Raw genomic sequence first — 27,536 nt, forward strand, 5'->3', positions numbered from 1 at the left:
ACCAACTGGCTTCCCACACTGCGTTCCCAGGTAAAGAAAACAATTCCTGCTCTTTGCAAAAGCCATGTGCTTTTAAAGCCCTCTTTCTCAATCTTGGCAAACTTTGGGAAGGGGAAATTTCAACTCCCAGAATTCCACAACCTGCAGGCGCTGCGCTGAGGAATTCTGGGAGTTCAAGTCACACACCCTTAACTAACTTGCCCAAGGTTGAGAAACCTTGTGCTGAAGGGGGCCACAGCCCCCTCCTCCTGTCCCCCAACTTTTCCCCCTGGAGTCAGCCTGAAGAGCCCGTTCTCCTCCCGCCTGTTCCCAGCTGTGCCTCTTCCAGATGTGTGGCAGGAACCCAACAGGTGCAGTTCTCACTGCACGGAAAGCACAATTCTAACCCCCCCCGCCCCTGTCCCGTCCCCCCCCCCCCATCAGCCAGGTCAGCTGGACCAGATTCGAAGCGCAAAGATGCGTCGCCTTGCCCGGTTCCCAAAGATGCCTCCAGTCTCTCGGGAAGCCCCCGCGGCTCACGCCCTCCCCCACCCCCGCCCGTTCCCCCAAAAAATCCCTCTGCCAATTGAAAGAAGCGGAGGGGCGGAGCCCCAGGCCAGGCTCCTCCCCAGCCCTGGTCACAGGTCTCAGCTCCGGTTCACAACTGACCGCGTCTTCTTCCAGCCGCGGCAGGAGGCTCGCGCAGCCGGGAGACACCCCCCCAGCGCCAGTCCCCCGTGGGGAAGTGGATGGATTTGCCTGGCTGGCTTTTTCCTTGAGACCGAGGACGGGAATCACCCCGAAGGGGGCTCCTCCTCCCCTCCCCCCCTCCTCCAAGTCTTCTGCCCCATAAGGTGGGGCTCCTTCAGCCAGGGGGCGAGGGGTGCTGGGGACAGCTCCAGCCGCGATGAACGCCTTCGAAGAGCCTTCGCTGGACGGCATGGATCTCTCGCTGACTCTCCATGAAAGCACCGAGATAGACACAGCCCTCCTGAGCGACATTGACGGTAGGGAGATGGGGAAGGGGCGCCTCGCCCTCTCCTGGGGAGCCCTGGCCGGGGAAGACGCCCCCCCCCACTCCTCCGGCCCCGGGAGCGTCGGGTCAGGAGGTTCCTCCGACGGGTCTCCCCACCCACCCCTCCTCCGCCCCCGACCGACTTCCTTTTCTGGGCTTTTTGCAAAAGAGCGCCGGACGCAGCCGAATCTGTGTGTGTGTGTGTGTGTGTGTGTGTGTGTGTGTGTGTGTGTGAGCGCGCGTGCGTGCCCAAAGTGCCTACTCAGCCTTTTACCCCTGTCCTCCCGCCGGTCCGCAATGCCTTCCAGGTGGGTGGCACTCCCAGGTTAAGGAGGAAAATAGCGGGGCTCCCCCATCTGTCGCGCGTGGGAAAGGATGGGCGTCTTTGGCGAGGCAGGTCGGGGCGGGAGAAGATGGGAAGCGCGGCTGCCAGGAAATTGGGGAATCAGGGTTTATCCCCCGCTCCTTCCTTGGGTGGAAGAGCCGGTGGCATCCCTGGCAGAGACCCTCCCGGGCCGGTGGACTTTAGTTCCCATGCTTGGCCAGAGGAGGCTGGGCTTCACGTGGAGCTGAGAGAGAGAGAGAGAGTGCCAAGATCCATGCGCTTCGCCAAAGGACCGTACAATCCCTTCGGGTCATTGTGACAAGGCGGTGGGCAGCAGAGGAAGACCCACGGAACGCAAGACCAGCCTTTGGGATGGAACAGCGCGGGGGGAAAAGCCCCACCAGTGCGTCCCCCCCACCCACCCACGCGAAGCTTGGGCTGGGAGCCAAGGCTGGCTGCTCTCCCTCTAGGCCCTGCCCACCTCTTCCTCCCGGGTGTCTGTGGAGGGGCCTGACGTCACGGGTCGGGTTACTCTCGGTCATTTGCGCTGGGAGGAAAAGGCTGGGGGTCTTCTGCAGAAGGAGGAGCTGGGCAGGGGGCTTCCCAAGGCTGGACTGTCTTGGAAATGCTGCCCGGGCAACCTTGCAATTGGCAGTTGGAACTGAAATGCACGATTGCTGCCTGCTGTTATAACTGGGCTCCTACCCATCCCCTTTTCCCCTCTCAAAGCCCTGTTTCTCAACCTTTGGCAACTTGAAGATGGGTGGACTTCAATTCCCAGAATTCCCCAGCCAACATCTTCAGCCTGCCTTGGTTGAGAAAAACTATTAATAGCTCTGCTTATCCACCCATCAAAGGGTTCTGCTTCACAACAGCCAGCAGATGAACCTTTGCCCCGATGAGTTGACAGTCTTAAACTGGACAGAGGGGGGAAAAAAAGGAATTCAGCTAAACATTGAGAGTAAGGAACTTGGGTTCAAGTCCACTCTCAGCTGGGGAAGCTGTCTGAGTGGCTTTGGCCCAGGTGCATTCCCCACCACCGCAGACTACCTGGCAGGATTGTTGTTCTGGAGAAAAAATTCCCAAGGAGCACTTGCGATATAAACCTTCCTGGACGTGCAGGAGAGAAGGAGGAGAATACATCTAATTTAGAAAGGAGTTGACACACGTGTTTAGGCTTGTTGGCAGGATAGACGGTTTCTCCATTGTCTTGGATCAGAATGCCCATGTTCTCCAGCCATCGTCCATGTGAGCTGGGGACGATGGGTATGGCTGCCAAAGTTGTCAAGATGGAGAAGGGCTGTGATAGGATTTGGGGAGACATTGTCGAAGATATTTTAGCAAGTTTTTCTCAGCTTCCGTGACCGCCTCCCAAATTTCTTTTTCTGTACACCCCTAAAAGGTTGTGGAGCTCTTGCCTCACCATCAGGAGGCTGTGAGTTCAATCCTAGGTGGAGGTAGATATTTCTCTCTCTGGGCACAATGAGAATAGACTGCTGAATAAAAATCCTCATTGGCAACACTGGCCAGTAAACACTCCCCATTCAGTTGCCTAGACTGCACCCCGCAAAGTATTATGGGGCCATTAAGAGAGGAGGATGATACACCTCTCAAAGGTTCAACACCCTTAAAGTCCCCCTTTGTACACTTTATTGTGTTTAACTTTTAGCCCCAAGAATTCCTCTGCCGTTCCATTTGAATTTTTAACCTGAGCTAACTCTACATTTTTAAAGATCAAATGATTAGAGTCCTGAAAAAAAATCTAGTAAAGGGACAGATTTAAGGTGCGTTTTAAAAATAAGCGTCAGATTGGATTTTTGAAAACTCAGCAGTGACTTCTATTAACAGGCAGCTGGGGCAGATTGTTGTGGGGGGGGGGCAGGCTTGCTGTTTAAATCTAGATTGGGGACCACTGCAGGGCCCAGACCAGCTAGAGAAGGGTCATCCTTGTCCTTAATCTCGCACACCTTCCTTTTGGTGGCAAAACTTTCTATTTCGGTGTGATTGTGTTGGCAGTTGTCTGAGGTCGGATTTGCTTCTTTTTGGTTTATTATTCTGCATCTTCCTCTATTTCCTGCCTCCCAGCAGACTTCAAGCAGTTTCCAAAACTTCTTTTAAATTATCCCAAGAAAAAATCACAATGTGAACGAAGAAGCATCAATGCAGCAAACCGTAGGATTCCCAACTGCTTTAAATGAGATCCAGATATATATTTTAAAAAATATGAAAAATCACAGCCCCACTTCTCCAAAAAGAGAAAGAAACCAGAAAGACAAAATGTAAACATCCCAAGAATCAGACCTCATCCAAGCCACATCTTGTGAGACACTTAATTATTTCTTTGCTTATTTCTCAGATATAGGTCCCCTTGCAATCATAAATAGATTCTCTAAGAAAGCACAAAAACACCAAAAATAGATGCGGAAATACATTAGAAACCCAACATTGCAATCCATGGCAATGTATCTCTCCCCCAAAGTCCTGGAAAAGTTTTCAACCTTTTCTGGAAGACAGGAAACCCCAGGTGTGTTTTTCCACACCTTAAATCCTTCCCTTTGCTCTTTCCAAGCAAAATCCGTTTTGCTTTTAGGAGACACCTTTTGGACACCTCAACACTGGATATTGTCCCAAATGGGGCACCTCCTTCCTCTCTTTTTCTCCTCTCCAGATGTGTGGAGGCTCCCATCCTTCCCCCAAATTAGATGGGTCGCCTGATCAATTATGGGAGATGAGGTGGCCGGAGGAGACCCATCTTGGTCTCCAGAATCCAGGAGGAATCTGTTCACCCTTTTTCTGACCAGCCGATGCTCCTCAGAGCCAGATGTGTTTGTGAGCCCCAACATGCTTTATCAGCTGTGTGATGTGGCTTTGGATGTGGCTTATGAACACTTGTGCCTTCGAAGACCATCCGCTAGTCAGAAAAAAGGGTGACCAGATTGCTCTGAAGTTTTGGAAAGGTGAGGTCAGAATCTCCCAGGAGGTTTTGAAGATGTAAGAGGAAGATGTTGAGTTGGGATGCAAGAGTCTACACCTGCCTTAGACTCTCTTGTGTTCCAATTGTTGTCCAATTGTTGACAATTTGTTAGTTGCCAGCTTCTTCACTGTCTACACCCCTCACCTAATAGTAGTTTCATCTCCAGAGATCACGTTGGCCAACAACAACAACCTTGGGAAGCTTTGAATTCAGCTTCGCGCAAAGCCAAGCAAACTCAGAAGCAACCGACTTTTGCAGACTTTTAGGAAAGGGTTTTGCTGAAAGCCTCGGCTCGCCCAAAACCTCGGCTCGCCCGTCGTGCAAGACTTTCATCCCCATAATCTCCAGCCATTGATCAGGCTGGCTCTGGTGGAAACCAGAGTCGGATAGGGCTGGAAGGAAATCACAAGCAGGATCAGATCCGTTTCTGCCTGCTGGCAAGGTTGTTAAGAACACAAGGAAAGTTTTGTGTGTGTGTGTATGTGTGTGTACCCACATCCTGCCTCTGGGGCCAGATTGACAAGGGGCTTTTTTAGACCCTTAGCTTCCTCATTCCACCTTTTTTTTTCAGTTCAAAAGTTTTATTTCTTTTAAAACAAACATTTCATCATTCCTCAATCAGTAAGACATCGAAGTACAATTTTTTGTGTGTCAAAATAGTTCTAGTTTACCACCAAATTCTTGTCTAGCCTAATGTATACCCCTCCCTCCCTCCCCCCCAACCCCCCTCCTCCTCCCCCCCCCCCCGACTTCCCAGAACCCGTACACGGTATGGATTTTTAACAAACACAGTCTAAAATCTATTGAGAAAAAAGAAATAAAGAAATTAATAACATCTCTACATTGACCTTAGCTTCTTCTTGCTGAACTAACTTTAAACAATTTAAATCATTTCTGATCTTAAGCATAGGCTAACTGGAATTTCTTGGTCCCGTATTTATTTTGTATATAGTCAATCCATTTTTTCCAGTCTCGTTTATATCTCTCATTTGAGTGGTCTTTAAGATATGCCGATATCCACCTTTAACGAGCTCAAAATCGGGGTAGCCCCTGGGGCATTTAACTTGGGGTGCCATCTCTCCCATCTAGGGGTGGGGGGCGAAGCATGTTTCAAATCCAGAAAGAGGGAGCCCCCCAAGGGAAGCTAAGGGAAGTCCCTGCTCCTTTGCAACGCGCTCCAGCCCCGTACGGGTTAACTGTGCAATGACCTGGAGTAACCCTCGCTGCCGCCAGAGGCAGGGAAAGGGTTAACGCCGGATGCACTGCAGTAACCCGGGTGCCACACGCTCCAGCATTGCAGCAGCTCCTCTCGCCCAGCCCTGATTGGCCCAGCCTGATCACCTCATGCTAAATCTGTGATTCACCAAGCAACCCTCATTCCATTAGGCTACTGGTGGTTAAGGGTGGGGGGGATGAGGAGGAGGAGGAGAGGAGGGCCCAGAGGGGAAAGGGAAAAAACCCAGCCAAACAAACTCAGATCCCGAGTTTCCCACAAAGGTGCATAACCAGCGTTGGCAAGCTTTACTTTTCCCCAGGAATAAAAATGGGTCTGGCTCCTGCCCCTCTGGACGGCGCCTGATTTGCCTTCTTGCAATGGGACATATATTTCCCCCCTTCTTCTTGCAAGTTCGGTCCCTTTTATTTGGCTCTCCAGATGTGCACCGCTGGGGTGCAGCAGGTGTTGGAGGTCCTTTCTGGTAGTGCCCGGAATAATCCTACAGGGTGGAGGAATTGGGGTGCAATGGACCTCCTCCTCGGAGTTGCAGCCTTTGGTGCCCGCCACTATCGGCCCAGAAAAACCCCTTTTTCTGCCCGCAGGATTCCAAACCATTCCATAATTGGAAATGGCAATTGGTCAACTGTTTTCTTTGTTCGATTGTTTGTTTGCTGGAGAGGAAAGAAGAGACAATATTTTCTTTCCGCTGGCTTTTATGAATAACGGGGCAAAGTCTTCTCCGTCGCACCCAGCACATGTTCCAAGTGCCAAGAATTTCCAATACAGCGGAATGCTCCTTTTAGATTTAGAATGACTGCAACAGCCAGGGAAGCCTGCTCTCCCCCTCCTTTCCTGGGCCCGAAAATGAGACAAGAACAGCTGGAATTCGGTTAATTTAAGGTCAGGCCGTGGGAGGCAGCCAAAATAGGAAGCCTGTTTTCCCCCAAAGCGGAGCAGGGGCAGCTTTTCCACGCTGAGATATGATTCTTGGGAATGATCGGAAGCGGGCGATACGGGGACATTGGATCCTGGAATGTGGAACCCAGATAAATGGGTCAACCTTCCCCACAACCCAATTCTACCCGCCTTCACTTCCCTGGCTGAACATAAGGATGTAGAGGAGAGTCCTGGTGTGCAGAAGCCACAGGCTAGAACAGGGACGGCGAGCCTTTGCGTCACCAAGTGCCCAAACTGTGTGCGCACACCAGAGCACTGGAAACCCAAAGACCAGCTGGCCGATGTGCACAGGTCTGTTTTGGGGGCATTTTCTTTGGCCCTTTTCAGGCCATTTTCCGGCACTCTGGTGCTTGCGAAGATGCACGTTGGAAACCAGAAGGCAGCTGGCGATGGCGAGCATGCCCACAGAGAGGGCTTGGTGTGCCCCCTCTGGCACGGGTGCCCTGAATTCGCCCTCACGGGGCTGGAAGGACCCATATTAATTCTCCCTTTGGAATCCTCCCCCTTCTGACCCGGTTCCTCCCCACTCCTGGATGCCAGAGTTGGGTGCGCTTTGCGACCAAAGCTGTTTCCCTTCCAGTTGAGGAATGAATGAAGGCATTTTACGCTCCTTCTGGGTGCCAGTCCATTCATTTATAAGCCGTATTTCTCAACTTCCCGGATCCTTCCTGGATCGGGATGCTCTGTGCACAGTCACTCATGCCCTCGTCCTTTCTCGCCTGGACTACTGTAACGCTCCCTACATGGGGCTGCCCTTGAAGAGCACCCGGAGGCTTCAGATGGTCCAGAATGCGGCTGCGCGGGTTATCATGGGGGCACCCACGTACTCCCATGTTACACCCCTTTTAGGCGGCCTGCACTGGTTGCTGGTTGTCTTCCGGGTGCGATTCAAGGTACTAATTATGACCTTTAAAGCTCTCCATGGCTTAGGCCCAGGGTACCTGCGAGACCATCTACTGCCACCAGTAGCCTCCCACCATCCAGTGCGATCCCACAGAGTTGGCCTCCTCAGGGTACCGTCGGCCAGACAGTGTCGGCTAGCGACCCCCAGGGGGAGAGCCTTCTCTGTGGGAGCCCCTTCCCTCTGGAATGAGCTGCCCCCGGAGCTTCATATAATCCCCGACCTCCGGTCCTTCCGACGCGCCCTAAAAAGTTGGCTTTTCCAGCAAGCCAGCCTGGCCTGAACAAAGCAAAATAAATGATTGATTATTGTTAATTTTAATTCGAATTTTAAATGTTATTGTTAATCTTAATTGGGTTTGTTTTGGATATTCTATTTAATTCTTTTTAACTTTTGTAATATGTGTTTTTTTTTAATGTTGTACGCCGCCCTGAGTCCTTGGGAGAAGGGTGGCATATAAATCCAATAACCCAAACCAAACTGCCCATCCCCTGCAAAGAGTTGCAATCCTCAGGCAGTTTCTAGGAACCTGGTCAGGGTTAGATGGAGGGGATTCCATGGATCCTGGCTCGAATGCATTCCTCATATCAGGCAGAGCTGTTTTCCCTTCACCCCACACCGTGTTTCAACCCTAAAAGTCTTCCCGAGTCAGTGGCTTCGTCCCTTTGAAGTCCTCCCGGTTCAGGGCGGCTGAATGGCGCTGAGAATTGACCGACTGGAAGAGTTACCTTAGTAGACTAAAGAGAACAGTAGTAAGATTGTTCTTGTTGCGTAACTAATTAAGAACTTAAAAATAAAGGGGAATCCGGATATTATGAAGGCTGGAACAGATTTTATGATTAGCGTAGGACAAGGTGACAAGACTGGAACAAACTGTAAATACTGTGATTGGACAGAAGCAGAGGTGGGTTCCTAGCGGTTCGCACCTATTCAGTAGAACCGGTTCGTCAAATCTACCGAACCGGTTAGAAGAGGTTCCACCAGTGGACCCGGAAAGCAGGCCACACCTACAGAAGAGGTTCCAAAAATTGTTTGAAACCCACCACTGGCAAGGATCTTGTAACTTGACAGCTTTAAGACTTGCATGCTTCAATGCCAGAGTTTCTGAATCGCTACTTGGACCGACCTAAGTACTAATTCATAATTTCATATCCGGTCACATGGGCGGCAAGCCACTCCCATTCAGTCACATGGGGGACAAGCCACTCCCACAAAGGAGGCCACACCCACAGAGTAGGTTCCCAACAATTTTTGAAACCCACCACTGGACAGAGGGATAGATAATGTATTAAGTAGGCAAATAGTCAATGGACGAGACTAATTGTGTATAATGTGATTGTATGGTCACTTCGACTTTGCGGTGCTGCCTTGTTTTAAATGTAAAAACAATAAAAAATATATTTTTTAAAAAAGAATTAATGATAGTCTATTGTTAATGGTGGAAATTATTTTGAAAGAAATGCCCTCTATACTTAAATTGAATGAGAGGATGTATGCTGTTTCTAGCAATGGGGAAAATAAGAAATGAACATTTGGTGTAACTTTGAAGGGGCAACTGAAGATTTTGTTTATGTCTTAAGAAAAAATAACTATAAAGATGGGAAATAATGGAAGATAATAATTTGGCTGAAAGTGAAAACAAAACTATGATGTAAAAAGGACTATGTAATTAAGAGGAGGTAAAAAGAAAAGACCGGGAAAACGCTTGGTGCCTATAACATGGATAATTTGTATTAAAAAATAAAAAACCTTGAATGGGAAAAACAGAATGATTCCAATCCTGATTCTCATTCCTCTCTGGGCTTTGTAGATATGCTCCAGTTGATCACCACCGAAGACCAGGACTTCTCTGGTCTGATGGACACACCTTTCGGCTCCCAGCTTCCTCCTGATCTGAACCCCCATGGGCCCAGCCTCTTCAGCAGCTACTTGGAGGCCCCCTCTTCCACAAGCTTGTTCCACCTTCCCACCCCATCTCCACCCAGCTTCCAGACCCTGCCCGCCGCTTGTCTGAACATGCCGCCCTCTCCGGTGGGTGTCAAGGAAGAACCTTTGGCCCCAACGCTCAGCCCGGCTCAAAGCCAGCTGCCCACCAGCAGGATACCTTCTCCAAATATTGTCCCAGCTGCCCAGATGCCTTTCTCCACCCAGCCCTTGATGGATTTCCAGAATCAGAACAGTATTTCTGGTAAGGATGGGACGAGCGAAGAGCTGAGGGTTGTAATGTTTGAGCTTCTCACTGGATTTCCATGGAGCCATCTGAACTGCTCCTTGCCTTCCATCAAAGCTTCCCTGAGCAAGTAGGGAGTAGCTTTCCACTGCCTAGTAACTTGACAGCACAGTGGTTGCTAAAGACGCAACCACAAGGTCTGGCTAAAGACGTTGGCTGTCCCAGGAGAGATGACTTGCTGGAGGTGGGTCTGAAGAACCATAGGAGGTTTTCAGACCATCTTTCAGGAAAGACTTAGGCTCATGGGTGCTTGTGGATGGTGCTTCCAAGGTCTCAGGGTTGGAAAGACAGGTCTTGAGGCCTTTGCCCTCCAATGCTGTTGGATCACACCACCCATCATTCCATTGGCTCTTTGTGTTTCAGCGGGGTTCTTGAGGGCACCTCCAAGATCAGCTCTACCTGTGTTTGCCAGGCTTCTGTGGGCGGGTGGGCTTATCCCAGGGGTCTCCCCAGTTGCTTTGGAAGACATCTCCAATCTTTGAGGGTTTCTTCCCCAGCTCCCCAGCCAGGAGGGACACCCCAGCAGCCACCGCAGGTCTCCACCAAGCCCCAGCAGATGCAGCCTCCTCCGAAACCAACGCCGTTCCAGAACATCGCCCCGCAACAGCTTCTGGCTGCCAGCAGCCCCCAGGTGGTCCAGCAAGTGCCGGTGAGTGGGATGTAGCGGGGTGGCACCACCCTCTTCCTCGGTCCATGTTTGGGCTTGTCGTGACTTCCCACCGTCTCCCCACAGGTCCTTCTGCAGCCCCACTTCATCAAGGCCGACTCCCTCCTCCTGACCACCGTCTCCGGAGCCAAGACGGCCAACACCAGCTCGGTGGTCACCTCCACAGCCTTGCAGATGCCAGTAAGGCCCCCATTCCTCCGAGTCTGGCTTCCCTTGGCTCCATTTCTACATTTTTTTTAAAAAAAATCTCAGACTTTGGGTTGAGGGTTCTCTCCCCTCTGCTCACCCACAAATACCTGCCAAAGATTTCACCCCCACTCCTTTGCAGCAGCTTATTTTGGAGGCCCACAATAGCGAGAGGATGTTGAGGTGGAGCAGGGAAAAAAAGCAGAATTTTGCCCAGCTGCTCCCACATTGAATTAACTTAGCAATAGCAATAGCAGTTTGACTTATATATCGCTTCCTAGGGCTTTCAGCCCTCGCTAAGCGGTTTACAGAGTCAGCATATCGCCCCCCACAGTCTGGGTCCTCATTTCACCCACCTTGGAAGGATGGAAGGCTGAGTCAACCCTGAGCCGGTGAGATTTGAACCGCCGAACTGCAGATAACTGTCAGCTGAAGTGGCCTGCAGTACTGCACCCTAACCACTGCGCCACCTCAGCTCTTATCTATCTATATCTATCATCTATCTATCTTATCTATCTATCTATCTTATCTATCTATCTATCTATCTATCTATCTATCTATCTATCTATCATCTATCTATCTATCTATCTATCTATCTATATCTATCATCTATCTATCTTATCTATCTATCTATCTATCTATCTATCTATCTATCTATCTATCTATCATCTATCTATCTTATCTATCTATCTATCTTATCTATCTATCTATCTATCTATCTATCTATCTATCTATCTATCATCTATCTATCTATCTATCTATCTATCTATCTATCTATCTATCTATCTATCATCTATCTATCTATCTATCTATCTATCTATATCTATCATCTATCTATCTTATCTATCTATCTATCTATCTATCTATCTATCTATCTATCTATCTATATCTATCATCTATCTATCTTATCTATCTATCTATCTTATCTATCTATCTATCTATCTATCTATCTATCTATCTATCTATCTATCTATCATCTATCTATCTATCTATCTATCTATCTATCTATCTATCTATCAATAGCAATAGCAGTTAGGCTTATATACCGCTTCACAGGGCTTTCAGCCCTCTCTAAGCGGTTTACAGAGTCAGCCTATCGCCCCCAACAACAATCCGGGTCCTCATTTCACCCACCTCGGAAGGATGGAAGGCTGAGTCAACCTTGAGCCGGTGAGATTTGAACCGCCGAACTGCAGATAACTGTCAGCTGAAGTGGCCTGCAGTACTGCACCCTAACCACTGCGCCACCTCAGCTCTTATCTATCTATATCTATCATCTATCTATCTTATCTATCTATCTATCTATCTATCTATCTATCTATCTATCTATCTATCTATATCTATCATCTATCTATCTTATCTATCTATCTATCTATCTATCTTATCTATCTATCTATCTATCTATCTATCTATCTATCTATCTATCTATCTATCTATCTATCATCTATCTATCTATCTATCTATCTATCTATCTATCTATCTATCTATCTATCTATCTATCTATCAATAGCAATAGCAGTTAGGCTTATATACCGCTTCACAGGGCTTTCAGCCCTCTCTAAGCGGTTTATAGAGTCAGCCTATCGCCCCCAACAACAATCTGGGTCCTCATTTTACCCACCTCGGAAGGATGGAAGGCTGAGTCAACCCTGAGCCGGTGAGATTCGAACAGCCGAACTGCAGAACTGCAGTCAGCTGAAGTAGCCTGCAGTGCTGCATTTAACCACTGCGCCACCTCGGCTCTATACTTTTCCTCCACTTCCTCCGCTGATAAGAATGAGCCCTGGTGTGTGAATGCTGAGGCATGAAATGTGCCAATACGTACGTTGGGCTAACAATATGTGCTACCAGAGTCCTCCTGGAATGTCCTTCGTCCTTAGCTCTCTCCTCAGCCAGCAGAGACCACCTCCTGCTCAGCCCGACGTCTTCTCCCCAGGACAGCTGATGTTCACGGTGAAGCCTTCAAGTTCTCCTCTCGTCCCCTCTCTTGCAGACCCTGGTGAGCGGGGGCACCATCCTGGCGACAGTGCCACTCATGGTGGACACCGACAAGCTGCCCATCAACCGCCTGACCGCCGGGAAGCCTGTGGTCACCCAGAACAAGGGCGAGAAGCGCACCGCTCACAATGCTATTGAGAAACGCTATCGCTCCTCCATCAACGACAAGATATCTGAGCTCAAGATTCTGGTCGTGGGCACAGAAGCCAAGGTAGCTACAACACCTCTTTCTGTTGGGTTGGATGTCCTGGGAGTGCAGAGCCTTGAGTCCTTGCTTGGGGCACTCTCTCCTATCTTAGCTGTCAGGAGTTTTCACCTGTGGACAGGTAGATGACTCTGTTGTGGGAGGAAAGTCATGGTAGATGCTTGGGGGTCTTCTGCCTTTTAGGTTTGGCCTCAATCATGCTTTTGGAACCTCTGTTGGTTTCTTATCTTGCTCTTCATCGTTATTATAGGAAGAGAAGGCACGTGACTTCTTCTCCCGCGGACCTTGAGGATGACTTGAGTTGACTGAACTCATGTAGACATGGGGTTGGGATATCCCAAGCAGCCTTATCCATTTTATGCAAGTTCAGTTTTTTCCTGTAGCAGGAAGGTGCTTCTGACCTCACTGTTGCCTAAACCCAGCCTGTCTTTTTTCTCTCCGTTGGCAGCTGAACAAGTCGGCCATCTTGCGCAAAGCCATCGACTACATCCGCTATCTGAAGCAAACCAACCAGAAGCTGAAGGGGGAGAACATGGCCCTTAAAATGGCGGCCCAAAAGAATAGTGAGTTTCATGCCCTTCCCCTCCCCCCCAAAAAACCAGGGCCCCTTTTCTCCTTGTGGGTTGAGACCCAGGAGATCAGCTGGGTGGCAGATTAATACGTTGCCTCCAGGTCTCCCTTCGGAGAGTATGGTGGAAAGCAAGGAGTCTTTTTTCTAACTTGGATTTTCACCATCTAGTTTGCAAGTTTAATAACATTTATATGCCGCCCAATCCCGTAGGACTCCGGGCGGCTTACAATACAGAAATAAAAAAAAAAAGTAAGATACAGGGAAGAAGATAGATTTAAAATACAACACATCATGCACTCCATTAAGAATGGGGCTGGACCATATTTTGGGGTCAACAGCCCCAGGCCTGCCGGAACATCCAGGTTTTAATGGCTTTCCAGAAGGCCGAGAGAGTGGGAAGGGTCCGGATCTCTGCGGGTAGATCGTTCCACAATCATTTTACCAAGAAGCCAATGTCAACATTGCCTAGTGATCAGCAGAAACAGATGGATCCTGTTGGGGAGAACTGACGTTCTCGCCTAGATCCCTCTTCTCTCAGACACTTTCCCCCCTGTCAACTCCCTCCTAGTGGCAGGGAGGACGGACATTGGCCTGATTTCTGCTGAGAATGAATAGATTTTCTTTGGTTTTTGGAATGACCGCTGGCTGAAGCCACACGCGGCTCCGTTGGATGGTTGCTGCCCCTGTAGATGACCCAACTTCCTCAAGAGAAGCTACCTCCTCACAGAACCTAGATGACATGAGAAGCCCATCTTGGCTCTGACGGTGGTCCGCTCTCTCTTCCTACAGAGTCTCTGAAAGATTTGGTGGCCACGTGTGGCGGAAACGTGGAGGATCCAACAGAAGGAATGAAGATGATGGATGCTTTGACGCCCCCACCCTCAGATGCCGGTTCCCCTTCGCACAGCAGCCCCCTCTCCTTTGGTGGCATCAGTGGAACCGATTCGGAGCCAGACAGCCCTTCGTGCGAGGAGGCCAAGGTGAGAACTTGGGGCATTGGGTTGGCTTGAAGACCGCGAGGAACATCTGCTGATCTGAGTGATCAATAACTCCTAAAGAAATTGAAGGGTGTGTGTGTGTTGCCTTATCTTTTTCCTCCAAAGGACCCAAGGGTAGGTCCTAGATTTTGACCAGGGTTTTCATGAAAGGGTCATTGGACCTGCCCTGCCCTGTCTTTCCAATCAAAAAAGAGATTCTTGTTCTCCAACTTACCTGGTGGCTGTTCTTTGTAGGTGAAACCTGAATATCAAGCTCCTCCAGCGGGCAGCCTGGGAATGCTGGACAGATCCCGCATGGCTCTCTGCACGTTCGTCTTCCTCTGTCTCTCCTTCAACCCGCTTTCTTCCCTACTTGGAGGCGTCGGCCTTGGAGGTTCTTCAGAGGGCTTCAGCCACGATGGTTCCAAGCGCAGCATCCTGGCCATGGACGAGTCAGAAAGTGAGTGAAGGACAACACCTGTCCCGAGCCTGCATGACGGGGACCATTGAGAAGGCTTCATTTTTATGTCCATCCATCCATCCATCCATCCATCCATCCATCCATCCATCATCTATTATCTATCTGCCATCTGTATCTATCTATCTATCTATCTATCTATCTATCTATCTATCTATCTATCTATCTATCTATCTATCTAGCTAGCTAGCTAGCTAGCTATTTAGCTATCTATATCCATCCATCCGTCCATCTCTATCATCCATCCATCCATCCATCCATCCATCCATCCATCCATCATCTATTTTCTATTATCTATGTGCCATCTGTCTATCTATCCATCATCTATCCATCATCTATCTATCTATCTATCTATCTATCTATCTATCTATCTATCTATCTATCTATCTCCATCCATCCATCCATCCATCCATCTCTATCATCCATCCATCCATCCATCCATTATCTATTTTCTATTATCTATCTGCCATCTGTCTATCTGTCCATCATCTATCTATCTATCTATCTATCTATCTATCTATCTATCTATCTATCTATCTATCTATCTATCTATCTATCTATCTACCTACCTACCTACCTACCTACCTACCTACCTACCTACCTACCTATCTACCTATCATCTATCTCTCTATCCCCCTATCCACTCACCCACCCATCCATTATCTATTGTCTGTGTCTGTCTGTCTGTCTGTCCATCATCTATTTCAGTGTTTCTCAATCTTGACAACTTTAAGGTGACTTCAACTCCCAGAATCCCCCAGGCTCACACAGGGAGCCGAAGCTGAAGTCCACCTAAAAGTTGCCAAGGTGGAGAAACTCTGACCTAGCTGTTCATGTAGGTAATCGTAACGGGTAAATGCCACTTATATGCCCATCTTGCCTACAGGCGATTCTAGGCTGCCCACAGCCCATGAAAGCACCGATAAACATGATTTATAAACAAACGTCGATTTTAAAATTGCACAAAGACAGGGAGGGACGGAACAAGAGGCACGGAGGGAGGAGGCGAGGGGGTGGCTGGGCCTCGTCTACCTGCACACCAAAGGAAATTGCCTGCAATCTGTAAACTCTATGCAGTACAAAAATGCAGCTGGATTTTCATTGCTTAACTCCTCCTCCTGGGAGGGGGTGTAACCCCTTGTGCTTCTAAAGGTGGGAGCGATGCCCACTCACCTGCTCGATTTGGGCTTCTGTCTCCAGGCGCTGCCCTTCCCCAGTTCCGGTGGCTTCTCCCCACCTTGTTCTTCTGGACGATCAACCTTCTGATTGTTTGTGCTGCCTTCATCCGGCTCTTCATTTACGGCGAGCCCGTCACGCGCCCCCACTCGGAGTCTTCGGTCGTCTTCTGGAGGCACCGCAAGCAAGCGGATTTGGACTTGGCTCGGGTAGGTAACTCTGGGGAAGGGCCTTTCCCTGCCCCGGGGAAGGAAATGCAGCCCCGGGTTCAAAACCCAGCAGGACTCCTAACGCCAGGTGAAGGCTTTGAGTCAAGATAAAAGAAATGAATAGGAAGTCCGTGGAAACAAAGCAACGGGGGAGACGGATCTTCCCAGATTATTTTCTTATTTGTACGATTTATAGGTCGCCCAATCCCGGAGGACTCCGGGCGGCTTACAACAAAGGGAAAAAAAGAATAATAAAGAAATGAAAATAAAACAGGCTAAAATCAACACACATAGATACGTTATGATCGGGGCTGGACCTCAACAATGAGGTCAACAGCCCCAGGCCTGCCGGAATAGCCAGGTTTTAACAGCTTTTCTGAAAGCCATGAGAGTGGGTAGGATTTTGGGGGGTAGCTCATTCCACAGGGTCGGAACAGCCACAGAGAAGGCTCTCCTCCGGGGGCCCGCCCTCCGCCATTGTCTGGCTGACGGCGTCTGAAGGAGGCCCACCCTGTGGGATCTCACCAGCCATTGGGAGGAAGGTTGAGGAAGATCTTGAGATAGTATCTGCCATTACGTAACCCTGTCCTTAACTAAGTGTGGAATATCTTGACCCTCAACTTGCAACCACAGTTGGGTCCAGAATTTCTATCACTAAAACACGCAGGTGTCAGTCACGCCCAATTATACACCAAGCCCTGACTTTTATCAGCAACAATGGCTAAAAGGATGGGGTTTGTAGTCCAAGAGACTGGAAGAGAAATGACTGGGAAGAACCGTCAAAGCCCGGGGAGAAAGGCGGCTTCCCCCTCCCGCCCACCCCAGTCCTCGTCCTTGGAGGGTCTGCCTTCTTTTACGGAGTCTCCCTTCCTCTTGCTTTAGGGGGATTTTGCACAAGCATCCCAGAACTTGTGGACGGCCCTCAAAGCGCTTAGACGCCCCCTCCCCACATCCAACCTGGACCTCACCTGCAGCCTCCTGTGGAACTTGATCCGGCACATCCTCCAGCGTCTCTGGGTAGGGCGTTGGCTGGCCGGCCGGGCCGGTGGCTTCTTCCGAGATCAGGAGCTGAAGGCCGACGTGCGCAAGAGCGCCTGTGACGCGGCCCTGGTCTACCACCGGCTGCATCAGCTGCACATGACAGGTAAGGCTGAAGACAGGAGCCTCTGGCTTTCCCCACTGTGCAGACCACACCTGGGTCTCCTCCTCCTCCTCCTCCTCCTCCTCCTCTTCTTCTTTCCTTCTTCTCTTCTTCTTCTTCTTCTTCTTATTCCTTCTTCTTCTTTTCCTTCTCCTTCTCCTTCTTCTTTTCCTTCTTCTTCTTCTTTTCCTTCTTCTTCTTCTTCTTCTTCTTCTTTTCCTTCTTCTTCTTCTTCTTTTCCTTCTTCTTCTTCTTCTTCTTCTTTCGTTTCCTCCCCTCCTCCTCCTTCCTTCCTCTCTCTTCTTCTCTTCTTCTTCTTCTTCTTCTTCTTCTTCTTCTTCTTCTTCTTCTTCTTCTTCTTCTTTTTTTCCTTCTTTTCCTCCTCCTCCTCCTCCTCCTCCTCCTCCTCCTCCTTCTTCTCCTTCTACTTCTCCTTCTACTTTTCCTTCTTCTCCCCCCAGGGAAGCACGTGGCAGGCCACCTGTCCGCCATCAACATGGCCCTGAGTGCAGTTAACCTGGCCGAGTGTGCTGGGGATGCCATCTCAGTGGCCACCCTGGCTGAAGTCTACGTGGCTGCTGCCCTGCGGGTGAAGACCAGCCTCCACCACTGTTGCCACTTCCTAGCGGTTAGTGAGTCTGTGTGTGCCACTCCACAACTTGTGGCTGCTCCATCCCTGGAGGTTTTGAAGAAGGGAATGGGAAGCCATTGGTCCAGAATGTTACGGGGGCAGAAATGCAGGCCCCTTGAGCCGAGGTGGCGCAGTGGTTAGGGTGCAGTACTGCAGGCCACTTCAGCTGACTGTTATCTGCAGTTCGGCGGTTCTAATCTCACCGGCTCAGGGTTGACTCAGCCTTCCATCCTTCCGAGGTGGGTGAAATGAGGACCCAGACTGTGGGGGCAATATGCTGACTCTGTAAACCGCTTAGAGAGGGCTGAAAGCCCTATGAAGCGGCATATAAGTCTAACTGCTATTGCTATTGCTAGAGTGCTGTACTGCAGCCACTTCAGCTGACTGTTATCTGCAGTTCGGCGGTTCTAATCTCACCGGCTCAGGGGTGACTCAGCCTTCCATCCTTCCGAGGTGGGTGAAATGAGGACCCAGACTGTGGGGGCAATATGCTGACTCTGTAAACCGCTTAGAGAGGGCTGAAAGCCCTATGAAGCGGCATATAAGTCTAACTGCTATTGCTATTGCTAGAGTGCTGTACTGCAGCCACTTCAGCTGACTGTTATCTGCAGTTCGGCGGTTCTAATCTCACCGGCTCAGGGGTGACTCAGCCTTCCATCCTTCCGAGGTGGGTGAAATGAGGACCCAGACTGTGGGGGCGATATGCTGACTCTGTAAACCACTTAGAGAGGGCTGAAAGCCCTATGAAGCGGTATGTAAGTCTAACTGCTATTGCTATTGCTAGAGTGCTGTACTGCAGCCACTTCAGCTGACTGTTATCTGCAGTTCGGCGGTTCTAATCTCACCGGCTCAGGGGTGACTCAGGCTTCCATCCTTCCGAGGTGGGTGAAATGAGGACCCGGATTGTTGGGGGCAATAATGCTGACTCTGTAAACCGCTTAGAGAGGGCTGAAAGCCCTATGAAGCGGTATATAAGTCTAACTGCTATTGCTATTGCTATGTCCAACCTTGGCAACTTGATGAGGTGTGGACTTCAAGCCCCAAAACTCCCTAGCCAGCCAACGTTCATGAGTGCGAGGACTGGTTGTGGGTCACCTTTTTCAACACCATTGTAACTTCGCAAAATGAATGGTCGTAAGTTGTAAGTTGTTGTGTGAAATTCCAGTCCATTCCTCCCATCTCTCACACCCCCAAGCCAACCTTGCCGCAAGAGAGTCTTGCAAATAGCCACTCCCCAGGTTGACCAGGTAGCTGACCCACCACACCACAGACTAACCCTGCCTTTTTTTGCCCGCCGCAGCGTTTCTTCCTCAGCAGCGCCCGACAAGTGCTGCTCTCACACAACGGGACGGTCCCTCCGGCGCTCCAGTGGCTCTGCCACCCCGTGGGACACCGGTTCTTCGTGGACGGCAACTGGGCGGTGAAAAGCTCTCCGCGGGAAAGTATCTACAGCTCCACCAGCCACCCAGGTAGAGCGGGGTACAAGGAGCAGGGAGATTGGGGAGCTGACCTGGCCCCAGGAGGCCAAAAGAGGCAGACGACTGTCCACCTGTGCCTTTCAAATAGGCTGCCTGGTGTTTTTTAAGACTGTTTTGTGCTTTTGTAAAAGGGGCATTTTATTATTGATGAGTATATGGGCTATCTGCACGGGGCAATTCTTGAGACAAAGGAAAATCTAGAAATGCAGTAACTGAACATCACAAACTTTACAAAGCTCAATGGGAGAGAGACATTTGGTAAACATGTGATTGTCTGTTCTTTCGGGGGCCTCTCTCTTCAATTGCTGGACATGAGGACCAGAGGTGGGTTCCTACCGGTTCGCACCGGTTCGCTAGAACCTGTTCGTCAAATCTACCAAACCGGTTAAAAGAGGTTCCACTAGTGGACCCGGAAATCAGGCCACACCTACAGAAGAGGTTCCAAATTTTTTTGAAACCCACCACTGATGAGGACCCTCTGAACCAATTGTCCTGCTTGGCAAGATGCTTCATTGTGGGAAGGGGCTTAGCATATTCTGCGAGTTAGTTTCTTTTCTTGTTTGGTGTGGAGCTGACTCTCAACTAAGACTCCCTGTTGGGCTAGCTCACTGATTGATTGATTGCCTGGTTGATTAATTAAAGGTCAACACATGAGTGTTGGCTTTGAACACATAGTTTTTAGTCCTCCATCTCTGTCCTTTCTGGTCCCTGCCACTGTAACTCCTGGAGAGGCACGAATTGTTGGCACAAGTCAGGTTGTTGCATTGGGCTAAAGGGGCCCTGGAGTGGCTGATCGGATTGGGAGACTCGGATGTCTGGGCTGAACCATCTGACTGTCTGCTTCTCTCGCCAGCAAACCCCCTGGCTCAGGTGACGCAACTCTTCCGAGAACATCTGCTTGAGAAAGCTCTTTCTTGCGTCTGCAGGCTGGACAATCCAGCCCCTGCCAGCCACAGTGAAGGGTAAGGACCACATTTCTCCCAATCCTTTGGGCTCCACTTTGAAGAGTCCTTCCCTAGAGAAGGTCGGCCTTCCTGGCCTTAGGCGTTTTCACCAAAACCAGCAACGATGGTGAGAGGTTTCAAGGTTGAGCTGGTATCTCTAATGGTATATATGCCACTAGTTCAGCTCAATGGGCTAGAGCCGAGGTGGCGCAGTGGTTAAATGCAGCTACTTCAGCTGACTGCAGTTCTGCAGTTCGGCTGTTCTAATCTCACCGGCTCAAAGGTTGACTCAGCCTTCCATCCTTCCCAGGTGGGTGAAATGAGGACCCGGATTGTTGTTGGGGGCAATATGCTGACTCTGTAAACCGCTTAGAGAGGGCTGAAAGCCCTATGAAGCGGTATATAGGTCTAACTGCTATTGCTATTGCTAAAGAAGAGCAATGGCCACTTCACCCGTCCTTTCAACTCTTTCCATAACTCACCCAACCTCCTGGCACTTTCACAGAAGGACGTTGTGCTGTCCCAACACAGACGTGCTGACCTAGAGGAAAGAGATTCATGGCAAAGAACCCACATTACCCTTTTCCATTGGGGAAAGAGTAATTTCCAGAGTGGTTGATCCCGGGTAGAAATGTCCAAAGGAATATTATTGGCAGAAGATGCCATTTTCCTCCCGGTCCTGAGACTTGTTATGTTATGTTGTTATGTTGATTTTATTTATATGCTGCCCTTTCCCCCCGAAGGGGATTCAGGGCGGCTCACAACTCAACCAGGGAAGGGGATACAAACAAGAATTTAAAACGACATAAAAAACAATGCATGATTAAAACACAACAGTCATACCAATTCGAGACGGGGGGGCAACAGCTCTTTAGCCCCAGGCCTGTCGGAACAGCCAGGTTTTAAGGGCTATGCGGAAGGCCTGGAGGGTGGTGAGGGTTCGAATCTCCACGGGGAGCTCGTTCCAGAGGGTCGGAGCAGCCACAGAGAAGGCTCTCCTCCGAGTGGTCGCCAGTTGACACTGGCCGGCGGATGGATTTCAGAGGAGGCCTAATCTGACTTCTCTGCATTTCTGAGCTGGTAGCTGACTTTTGTCTCGTCTCGCTAAAGGGAATTTTCGGACGCTCTGGAGTACCTGCATTTCCTCAACAGCTGTGCAGATGCCGTCCCCAACCCGACCCCTTCCATCAGTACCAACATGGACTCGGCCACAGGTGAGGCTTCCCAAACCTGGGGATTCTTTGACCAGAAGTGGGGTTTGGAAAGCAGAGGTGGACTTTGGAGTAACTGAATTGGCAAGAGGAAGAATGGCCAAGGTAGGCTTAGGCACTGCGAGTGTGAAGGAGTTTGCAGCCATGGTGGACACCTTTTCCTCAAATGGTTAAAACTAAGGAGCAGAGTTGGCTGGTCAGGTGAGCCCTCCATGTCCAAATGTGGCATTCCTTGGGAAGCTATGGCAAAGAAGATCCTCTGCCAGATCACCCATACCTGGCATGGGCCTCCTGGCATGAAACAGCCATTAAGGAGAATTGCACTATAGTGAGTTCACCCAACATAACCACAATGCACAAAGCAACATTTGCTGCAATAAACCCGGCATGGCCTAGTGGTGAAGATGCTCTCCTCCCACTCGGAAGGTTGAGAGTTCAATCCTAGGCAAAAGACAGATGTTTCTCTATTAAGGCGCAAAGAGAAAATATCTGCTATGAATTCGGCGTAGGTGTCAAGAATCCGGTCAGTAAACTCTCAGCTCCACTCAGTCACCCTGATTCCATGCCGAATAAAAAGAGATTACAGGGTTATAAAAAGGCAAAAAAAAAAAAATGTTACTAAACCTGATTAAGACAACAGTATGTCGGTTTAGGCAAGGTCTCTGAACCCAGACCCAAGGCAGCAGTGTTTGCCAGGGTTTTAGCCAATTTTCCCCACTCAACTTGGAAACGACACAGGTGGAACTCTGGACCTTTTCTTTCCAAAGGCTCCATCTGGACTGACCAGGGGTGGGTTTCTCACCCCGTTCCAACCGGTTCGGTTGGAACGGGGCCGGCAGCGTCCTCGCGCACGCGTGCACGCGCGCGGCACACGCATGCGTACTAGCGTCTGTGCGATGCTCCAGCTGCTCCTAGAGGATCGCACAGGCACTGTATGCGTCCTGCGCATGCGTGGAAGCACAGAACTCATCAAAACTGGGTAAGGAGGACGGGCGCGCAGGTGGGCCCTTCGCCGTTCCTGGAAGTTACTTACTTCTGGGTTCGCCGACCAACCGGTTCGCAGGGACAACCGCGAACCGGTTGAAACCCACCCCTGGGACTGACCCAACAAAAGGCCTTGACCAGGTCTTTCTGGGTGCATGGGAAGGAGGAGGATCTTAGGAAGGCAATGGCTTAGCAACCCCGAGACGAGGAGAGGATTAGGGTGCCCTTGAGCTGAGGTCCAAGGCAGACGGAGGACCTCATTGGGGGCAAGGAACTGTTCCCCATCATCTTTTCAGAAGCCTGATGCCCGCTCTCCTCCCCCCATCTCTAGGTACTGATCCTGTTTCTCACTGGTGGGCATCTGTGGTCGCCATGGCAATCCATGGACTGCAAGCGGATGAGGAGGCCATGGAGCGCCTCTACCCTCTGGTGGAATTCATGCCCCGAGCCCTCCAGGTGTCTGAGTAAGTGAATCACATGGGTGCAAACCGTTAAAGTTACCCCCAGGGGCAAGTTCCTTAGGAAAGCTGAAGTGGGGAAGGAACAGAGAACTTGGAATTGCAATACTCACGTACTAATAGAAGGAATTTATTTATTTATTTATTTTAATTAGCTTGTATGCCGCCCACTCTTGGAAGACTCAGGGCGGCTTACAAATAAGAAGGGAAAGGGGGATATAAAAAATAAAAAAAACAACAATTAAAAATTCAACAACATTTATAACTTAGGATGGGGCTGGATAATTCAACAGCCTGCCGGAACAGCCAGGTCTTGGTCGCTTTGCGGAAGGCCGGAAGGGTAGTAAGGGTCCGGATCTCAATGGGGAGATCGTTCCATAGGGCCGGAGCAGCTACAGAGAAGGCTCTCCCACGGGGGGTCGCCAGCTGGCATTGGCTGGCAGATGGGATCCAGAGAAGGCCAAGCCTGTGCGATCGAATTGGTCTTTGGGAGGTAATTGGCAGGAGGCAGTCTCTCAGGTACCCAGGTCCGATGCCATGTAGGGCTTTATAAGTAACAACTAGCACCTTGAAGCGTGTCCGGAGACCAATGGGCAGCCAGTGCAGCTCGCGGAGGATAGGTGTAACGTGGGTGTACCTAGGTGCACCCACAATCGCTCGCGCGGCTGCATTCTGGACAAGCTGAAGTCTCCGAACACTTTTCAAGGGCAGCCCCATGTAAAGCACATTACAGTAGTCCAGTCTTGAGGTCAGGGCATAAGTGGTTCCTTGGCCCTCCTAGCTAAGAACATCTTGTTAGATGGAATCCGGAGGAGGCCTAGTCTGTGGGATCTTACGGGTCTCTGGGAGGTAACTGGCAGGAGGCGGTCTCTCAGGTAGCCAGGTCCGATACCAGGAAGCCGAATGTTTCTTCCAGTTGGATCCGCATGACTTTCCTTAATTTCTCAGACTTTGCAGAATTATTCTTTGCGGGGCGGCAAAAAAAGCGGAGCGTAGCATTTGTCCTTCTGGATTCTGTAAAAGACCACATTTTAGATACCCGCCCCATCTTAAGAGCTCGGATGTCAGAAGTGTACCCTGCAACTTCGGGGATTTTCAGAATTCCCATTGTGGTGGTGGTGTCTGCCAAGACGGATGTCTTCACACCTGGATGAGTGTGAAATGCGTGTGTTCTTCTGCCCCACTGCAGGAACCCTCTTCCCCGCGCCGCCCTGCACACCTTCAAAGCAGCCCGGGTGCTGGGCAAAGAGGACAGCAGCCTGGGACAGTGCGACAAAGCTGGCGAATATTTGCGAGAGAGCTTGGGTGGGAACTCAACTCCGAGTGCTATTGACAGAGTACGTCGCCCGTGGGATGTCCCGGTGTGGGTGGAACTGGTGGGCTCACAAGTTCCAAAGGGTCTCTTGGAGTTGCAGAACTGGAGGGAGGAGCTCTGAACATGGCTGTTGGGCTAAACCAGGGATGGGCTTCAGCATGGTCAGAGCAAAGAGGGCCGATCCATAACCTTCCTCTTGGTCCATCTTCACTGTGAGTGAAGTGCCAGAAAGTGACGAATGGTCCATTCGATCCATATGTTCACCAACCTCTGGCTCATCTTTGGCGAGAGCTCTACCTTCCCGGTGAATGACGGTGAGGTCCCTCAGCTGTAAATTTCAGCTCTCCAGACACGGGACCAGGAGTGAAATCCAGCAGGTTCTGGAGAACCGGTAGCGGAAATTTTGAGTAGTTCGGAGAACCGGCAAATACCACCCTCTGGCTGGCCCCAGAATGGGGTGGGAATGGAGATGTTGCAGTATCCTTCCCCTGCCACGCCCACCAAGCCACGCCCGCAGAACCAGTGGTAGAAAATGTTGAATTTCACCACTGCACAGGACCTCTTACTTAGGAATGGGCCTACCTGCTATCAACATTCGGACACAACCTAGGGCTGAATCCTCTCATTACTTCAGACCAGAAACCAAAGTATTTACCCACCAAAGATTTGCAGGCGAGAATATTCACCCAATGGTGCCTCAGCAGAGAGCTGTGCTCAGGGGTTGATCCTTGCCTCCCACTGTGCCAAGTCAACGGCTCCTGGGCCAGATGTGTCTTGATACAACGGTTCTCTTGAACCTGAGAAAGGCAGGTGCCTGCCCCTCTGAGATCTCCCTTGCCCTCTGAGGCTGGAGCTCGGACTCCGGGGAGCCCCTGGCAGTAGGAACGATGGGATAAAAGCAGGGTTGAAATCCAGCAGGTTCTGACACATCCTGGAGAACCGGTAGCAGAAATTTTGAGTAGTTCAGAGCACCTGCAAATGCCACCACTGACTAGTGCCAGAGTGGGGAGGGAATAGGGATTTTGCAGTATCCTTCCCCTGCCATGCCCACTGAGCCACACCCACCAAGCCACAACGCGCCCACCAAGCCATGCCTACAGAACCAGTAGTAAAAAAGAAATCGAATTTCACCACTGGATACGGGCAGGAAGGGAAGTACAGAGTGGAGAGTCCCATCTCAGTCAGGGGATGGCGATGTGGAAGATGCAATGGCTGTGTCGGTGGTGCATTGTAGTTGCATTGCATGTGCAGGTGGAGATGTGCAATGCCCCTTCAGTGCAGCCCTGGGGCAGCACCCATGCAGCGGAAGGGCCTGCTGAAAGGTGACAGAAGCAGGACCTCTCTAGTTCTTAAGACAGGGTGCAGAGAGAGAGGGAGAGAGACCCCCTTTCCCCCAGCCCAGGGGACTTGTGGGAAGCCATGTCTTTGTGCTCTTCCACCCTCCACCCACAACCTTCCTTTGTTTGTGTATGTGTGTGTGTGTGTTTCTCCCTTCAGGCAGTGCAGTTCCTTTTGTGCGACCTGCTCCTGATCACTCGCACCAGGTTCTGGCAACAGCAGATGCAGGGGGTGCCCCCACACAGAGCCCGCTACCAGGCCTCTGCCCTCGAGCTGCGTGGCTTTCAACAGGACCTCAGCACTCTCCGGCGCTTGGCACAAGCAGACCAGCCTGCAATGCACAGGGTGAATGGCGGCCCACCGGGTGTCTTTCCTTTAAAGTAGGGAGAGCCGAGGGTACCTCTGAGCCACTGAAAAGGGGAAGGTGGTAGAAGCTTTCCTGTGATAAAATATGGGTCAGATTTCTGGGTTGGCAAGAGGGGGGAGGCCAACTTTGCTGGGGAAGTCTGGGAGTTGAAGTCCTCCAGGCTTAAAGCTGCCAAGATTGGAGACCCCTGCCGTAGGGTTGGTCCACCTCATCAACTTTAAGAAGGGTGGACTTCAACTCCCATAGCTGGCTGGGGAAGTCTGGGAGTTGAAGTCCTCCAGGCTTAAAGCTGCCAAGATTGGAGACTCCTGTCCTTGAGGGCTGCTCCACTGTTGGTCTCCTTCAACACCAAATTATGGCCCAGGTTCAACACTTGGATTGAGTTGGCTTCTGAAGTTCACCACTGTCCTAATGACGGGGGGGGGGGGGAAGATTTCTGGGGGAGGTGAAAATGCTGTCGTGGGAGTTAACTTTTCCACCTCTTCCTCCAGGTCTTCCTCCATGAGGCAACTGCCCGACTGATGACCCGAGCCAGCCCCACTCGGACCCACCAGTTGCTTGACCGAAGCCTCCGCAGGAGAGGACCTTCTACTACCAAAGGAGGTGAGCCCCTGAAAGCTTCAGCAGGTCTTCTGAGGGTGGGCATGGGGTTTTGGAAATGCGGCTGTGGGCCAGTACACATCTATGGGTGCCACAGATACACCAAGGCGGTCTAAATTCACACACTGTGGTGTCCACCTGCTTCCTCTGATCACCTCTCTTTCTTCCCTCCCAGCTGGCGAGCAAGAGGGCCGCCCCACCGCCAGGGAACAAGCAGAAGCCTTGCAACTGGCCTGCTCCTACCTCCCCCCTGCGTTGCTTTTGGGACCAGGCCAAACGGGGGGCATGCTGGCCGAGGCTGCACGCTCCCTGGAGAAGCTGGGTGACAAATGGACCTTCCATGAATGCCAGCAGATGATTGTCCGGCTCAGCAGTGGCTCTACCGTCACTTCCAGCTAGAGATTTGGAAGAGTCCTAGGAAGGAAGGAGGGGAGGGAGGCCCGGTGTGGCCCCACTGGCGTGGCTTGTGGCAGTGTTGGTGAAAGTGGCAGAGACGCCTGGCAGAGCCTGGCAGGGGTGACTCTCTCTCACTCTCTCTGCTGAGGCAGATCTGGTTGCTCAAGGATGCTCAGCTAGTCCTTTCCTTCTTCTCCTCCTGCGTCTGAACGGATCTAGGCATATACAAGAGGAAACAAGCCAGCATGGAAGAACTGGGTGGATCTGGCTGGCTTCCCACTCTTCCTAGGGGAAGGGGCTCTTCACAACTCTTGCGAGTCTCTTGGATTTTAGGCTCCCCATGATCAGGGTGCATTTGGTGGGCAGGGTAGTTTCTCTTCACCTTTTGGAGACCAACCAGCTCTCAATGTCTCATAACATCTGTCCAGCAGGTGATGGCTTTGCCCTTCCATCTTTCACAGCCAACTCCATTCCTCCCCGGCTACCCCACCTCTGCTTGACTTCCTCCACCTCTTTGCTGGTGATCCATGTCCATGTCCAAGGTGGCGCAGTGGTTAAATGCAGCACTGCAGGCTACTGCTAGATCAGCAGGTCAGCGGTTCAAATCTC

At 50.7% G+C, this 27,536-nt stretch overlaps 1 protein-coding gene across 1 annotated transcript; it reads left to right on the plus strand.

The window, feature by feature from the left end:
- Nucleotides 1-609: 609 nt before the first annotated feature.
- On the plus strand, nucleotides 610-27,536 carry SREBF1 (sterol regulatory element binding transcription factor 1). The gene is made up of 19 exons (XM_032230528.1): nucleotides 610-986; nucleotides 9,178-9,555; nucleotides 10,095-10,246; nucleotides 10,331-10,444; nucleotides 12,444-12,659; nucleotides 13,102-13,216; nucleotides 14,014-14,204; nucleotides 14,457-14,661; nucleotides 15,880-16,064; nucleotides 16,947-17,208; nucleotides 17,667-17,833; nucleotides 19,137-19,305; nucleotides 20,168-20,276; nucleotides 21,369-21,472; nucleotides 22,785-22,917; nucleotides 24,101-24,248; nucleotides 25,724-25,909; nucleotides 26,423-26,534; nucleotides 26,707-27,536. The coding sequence occupies exons 1-19, from the start codon at nucleotides 887-889 to the stop codon at nucleotides 26,928-26,930; spliced, it is 3,270 nt and encodes a 1,089-aa protein (XP_032086419.1). The 5' UTR covers nucleotides 610-886; the 3' UTR covers nucleotides 26,931-27,536.

The sequence above is a fragment of the Thamnophis elegans genome, chromosome 14, assembly GCF_009769535.1.
Source record: "Thamnophis elegans isolate rThaEle1 chromosome 14, rThaEle1.pri, whole genome shotgun sequence".
Taxonomy (NCBI): Eukaryota; Metazoa; Chordata; class Lepidosauria; order Squamata; family Colubridae; genus Thamnophis; species Thamnophis elegans.

Excerpts from the sequence above, each read along its gene's own strand:
- SREBF1 (XM_032230528.1), top strand. The coding sequence starts at position 887 with ATGAACGCCTTCGAAGAGCCTTCGCTGGACGGCATGGATCTCTCGCTG. Across the intron at positions 10,445-12,443 it reads CCACAGCCTTGCAGATGCCA|ACCCTGGTGAGCGGGGGCAC; the intron begins GTAAGGCCCCCA and ends CCTCTCTTGCAG. Across the intron at positions 16,065-16,946 it reads CGGATTTGGACTTGGCTCGG|GGGGATTTTGCACAAGCATC; the intron begins GTAGGTAACTCT and ends CTCTTGCTTTAG.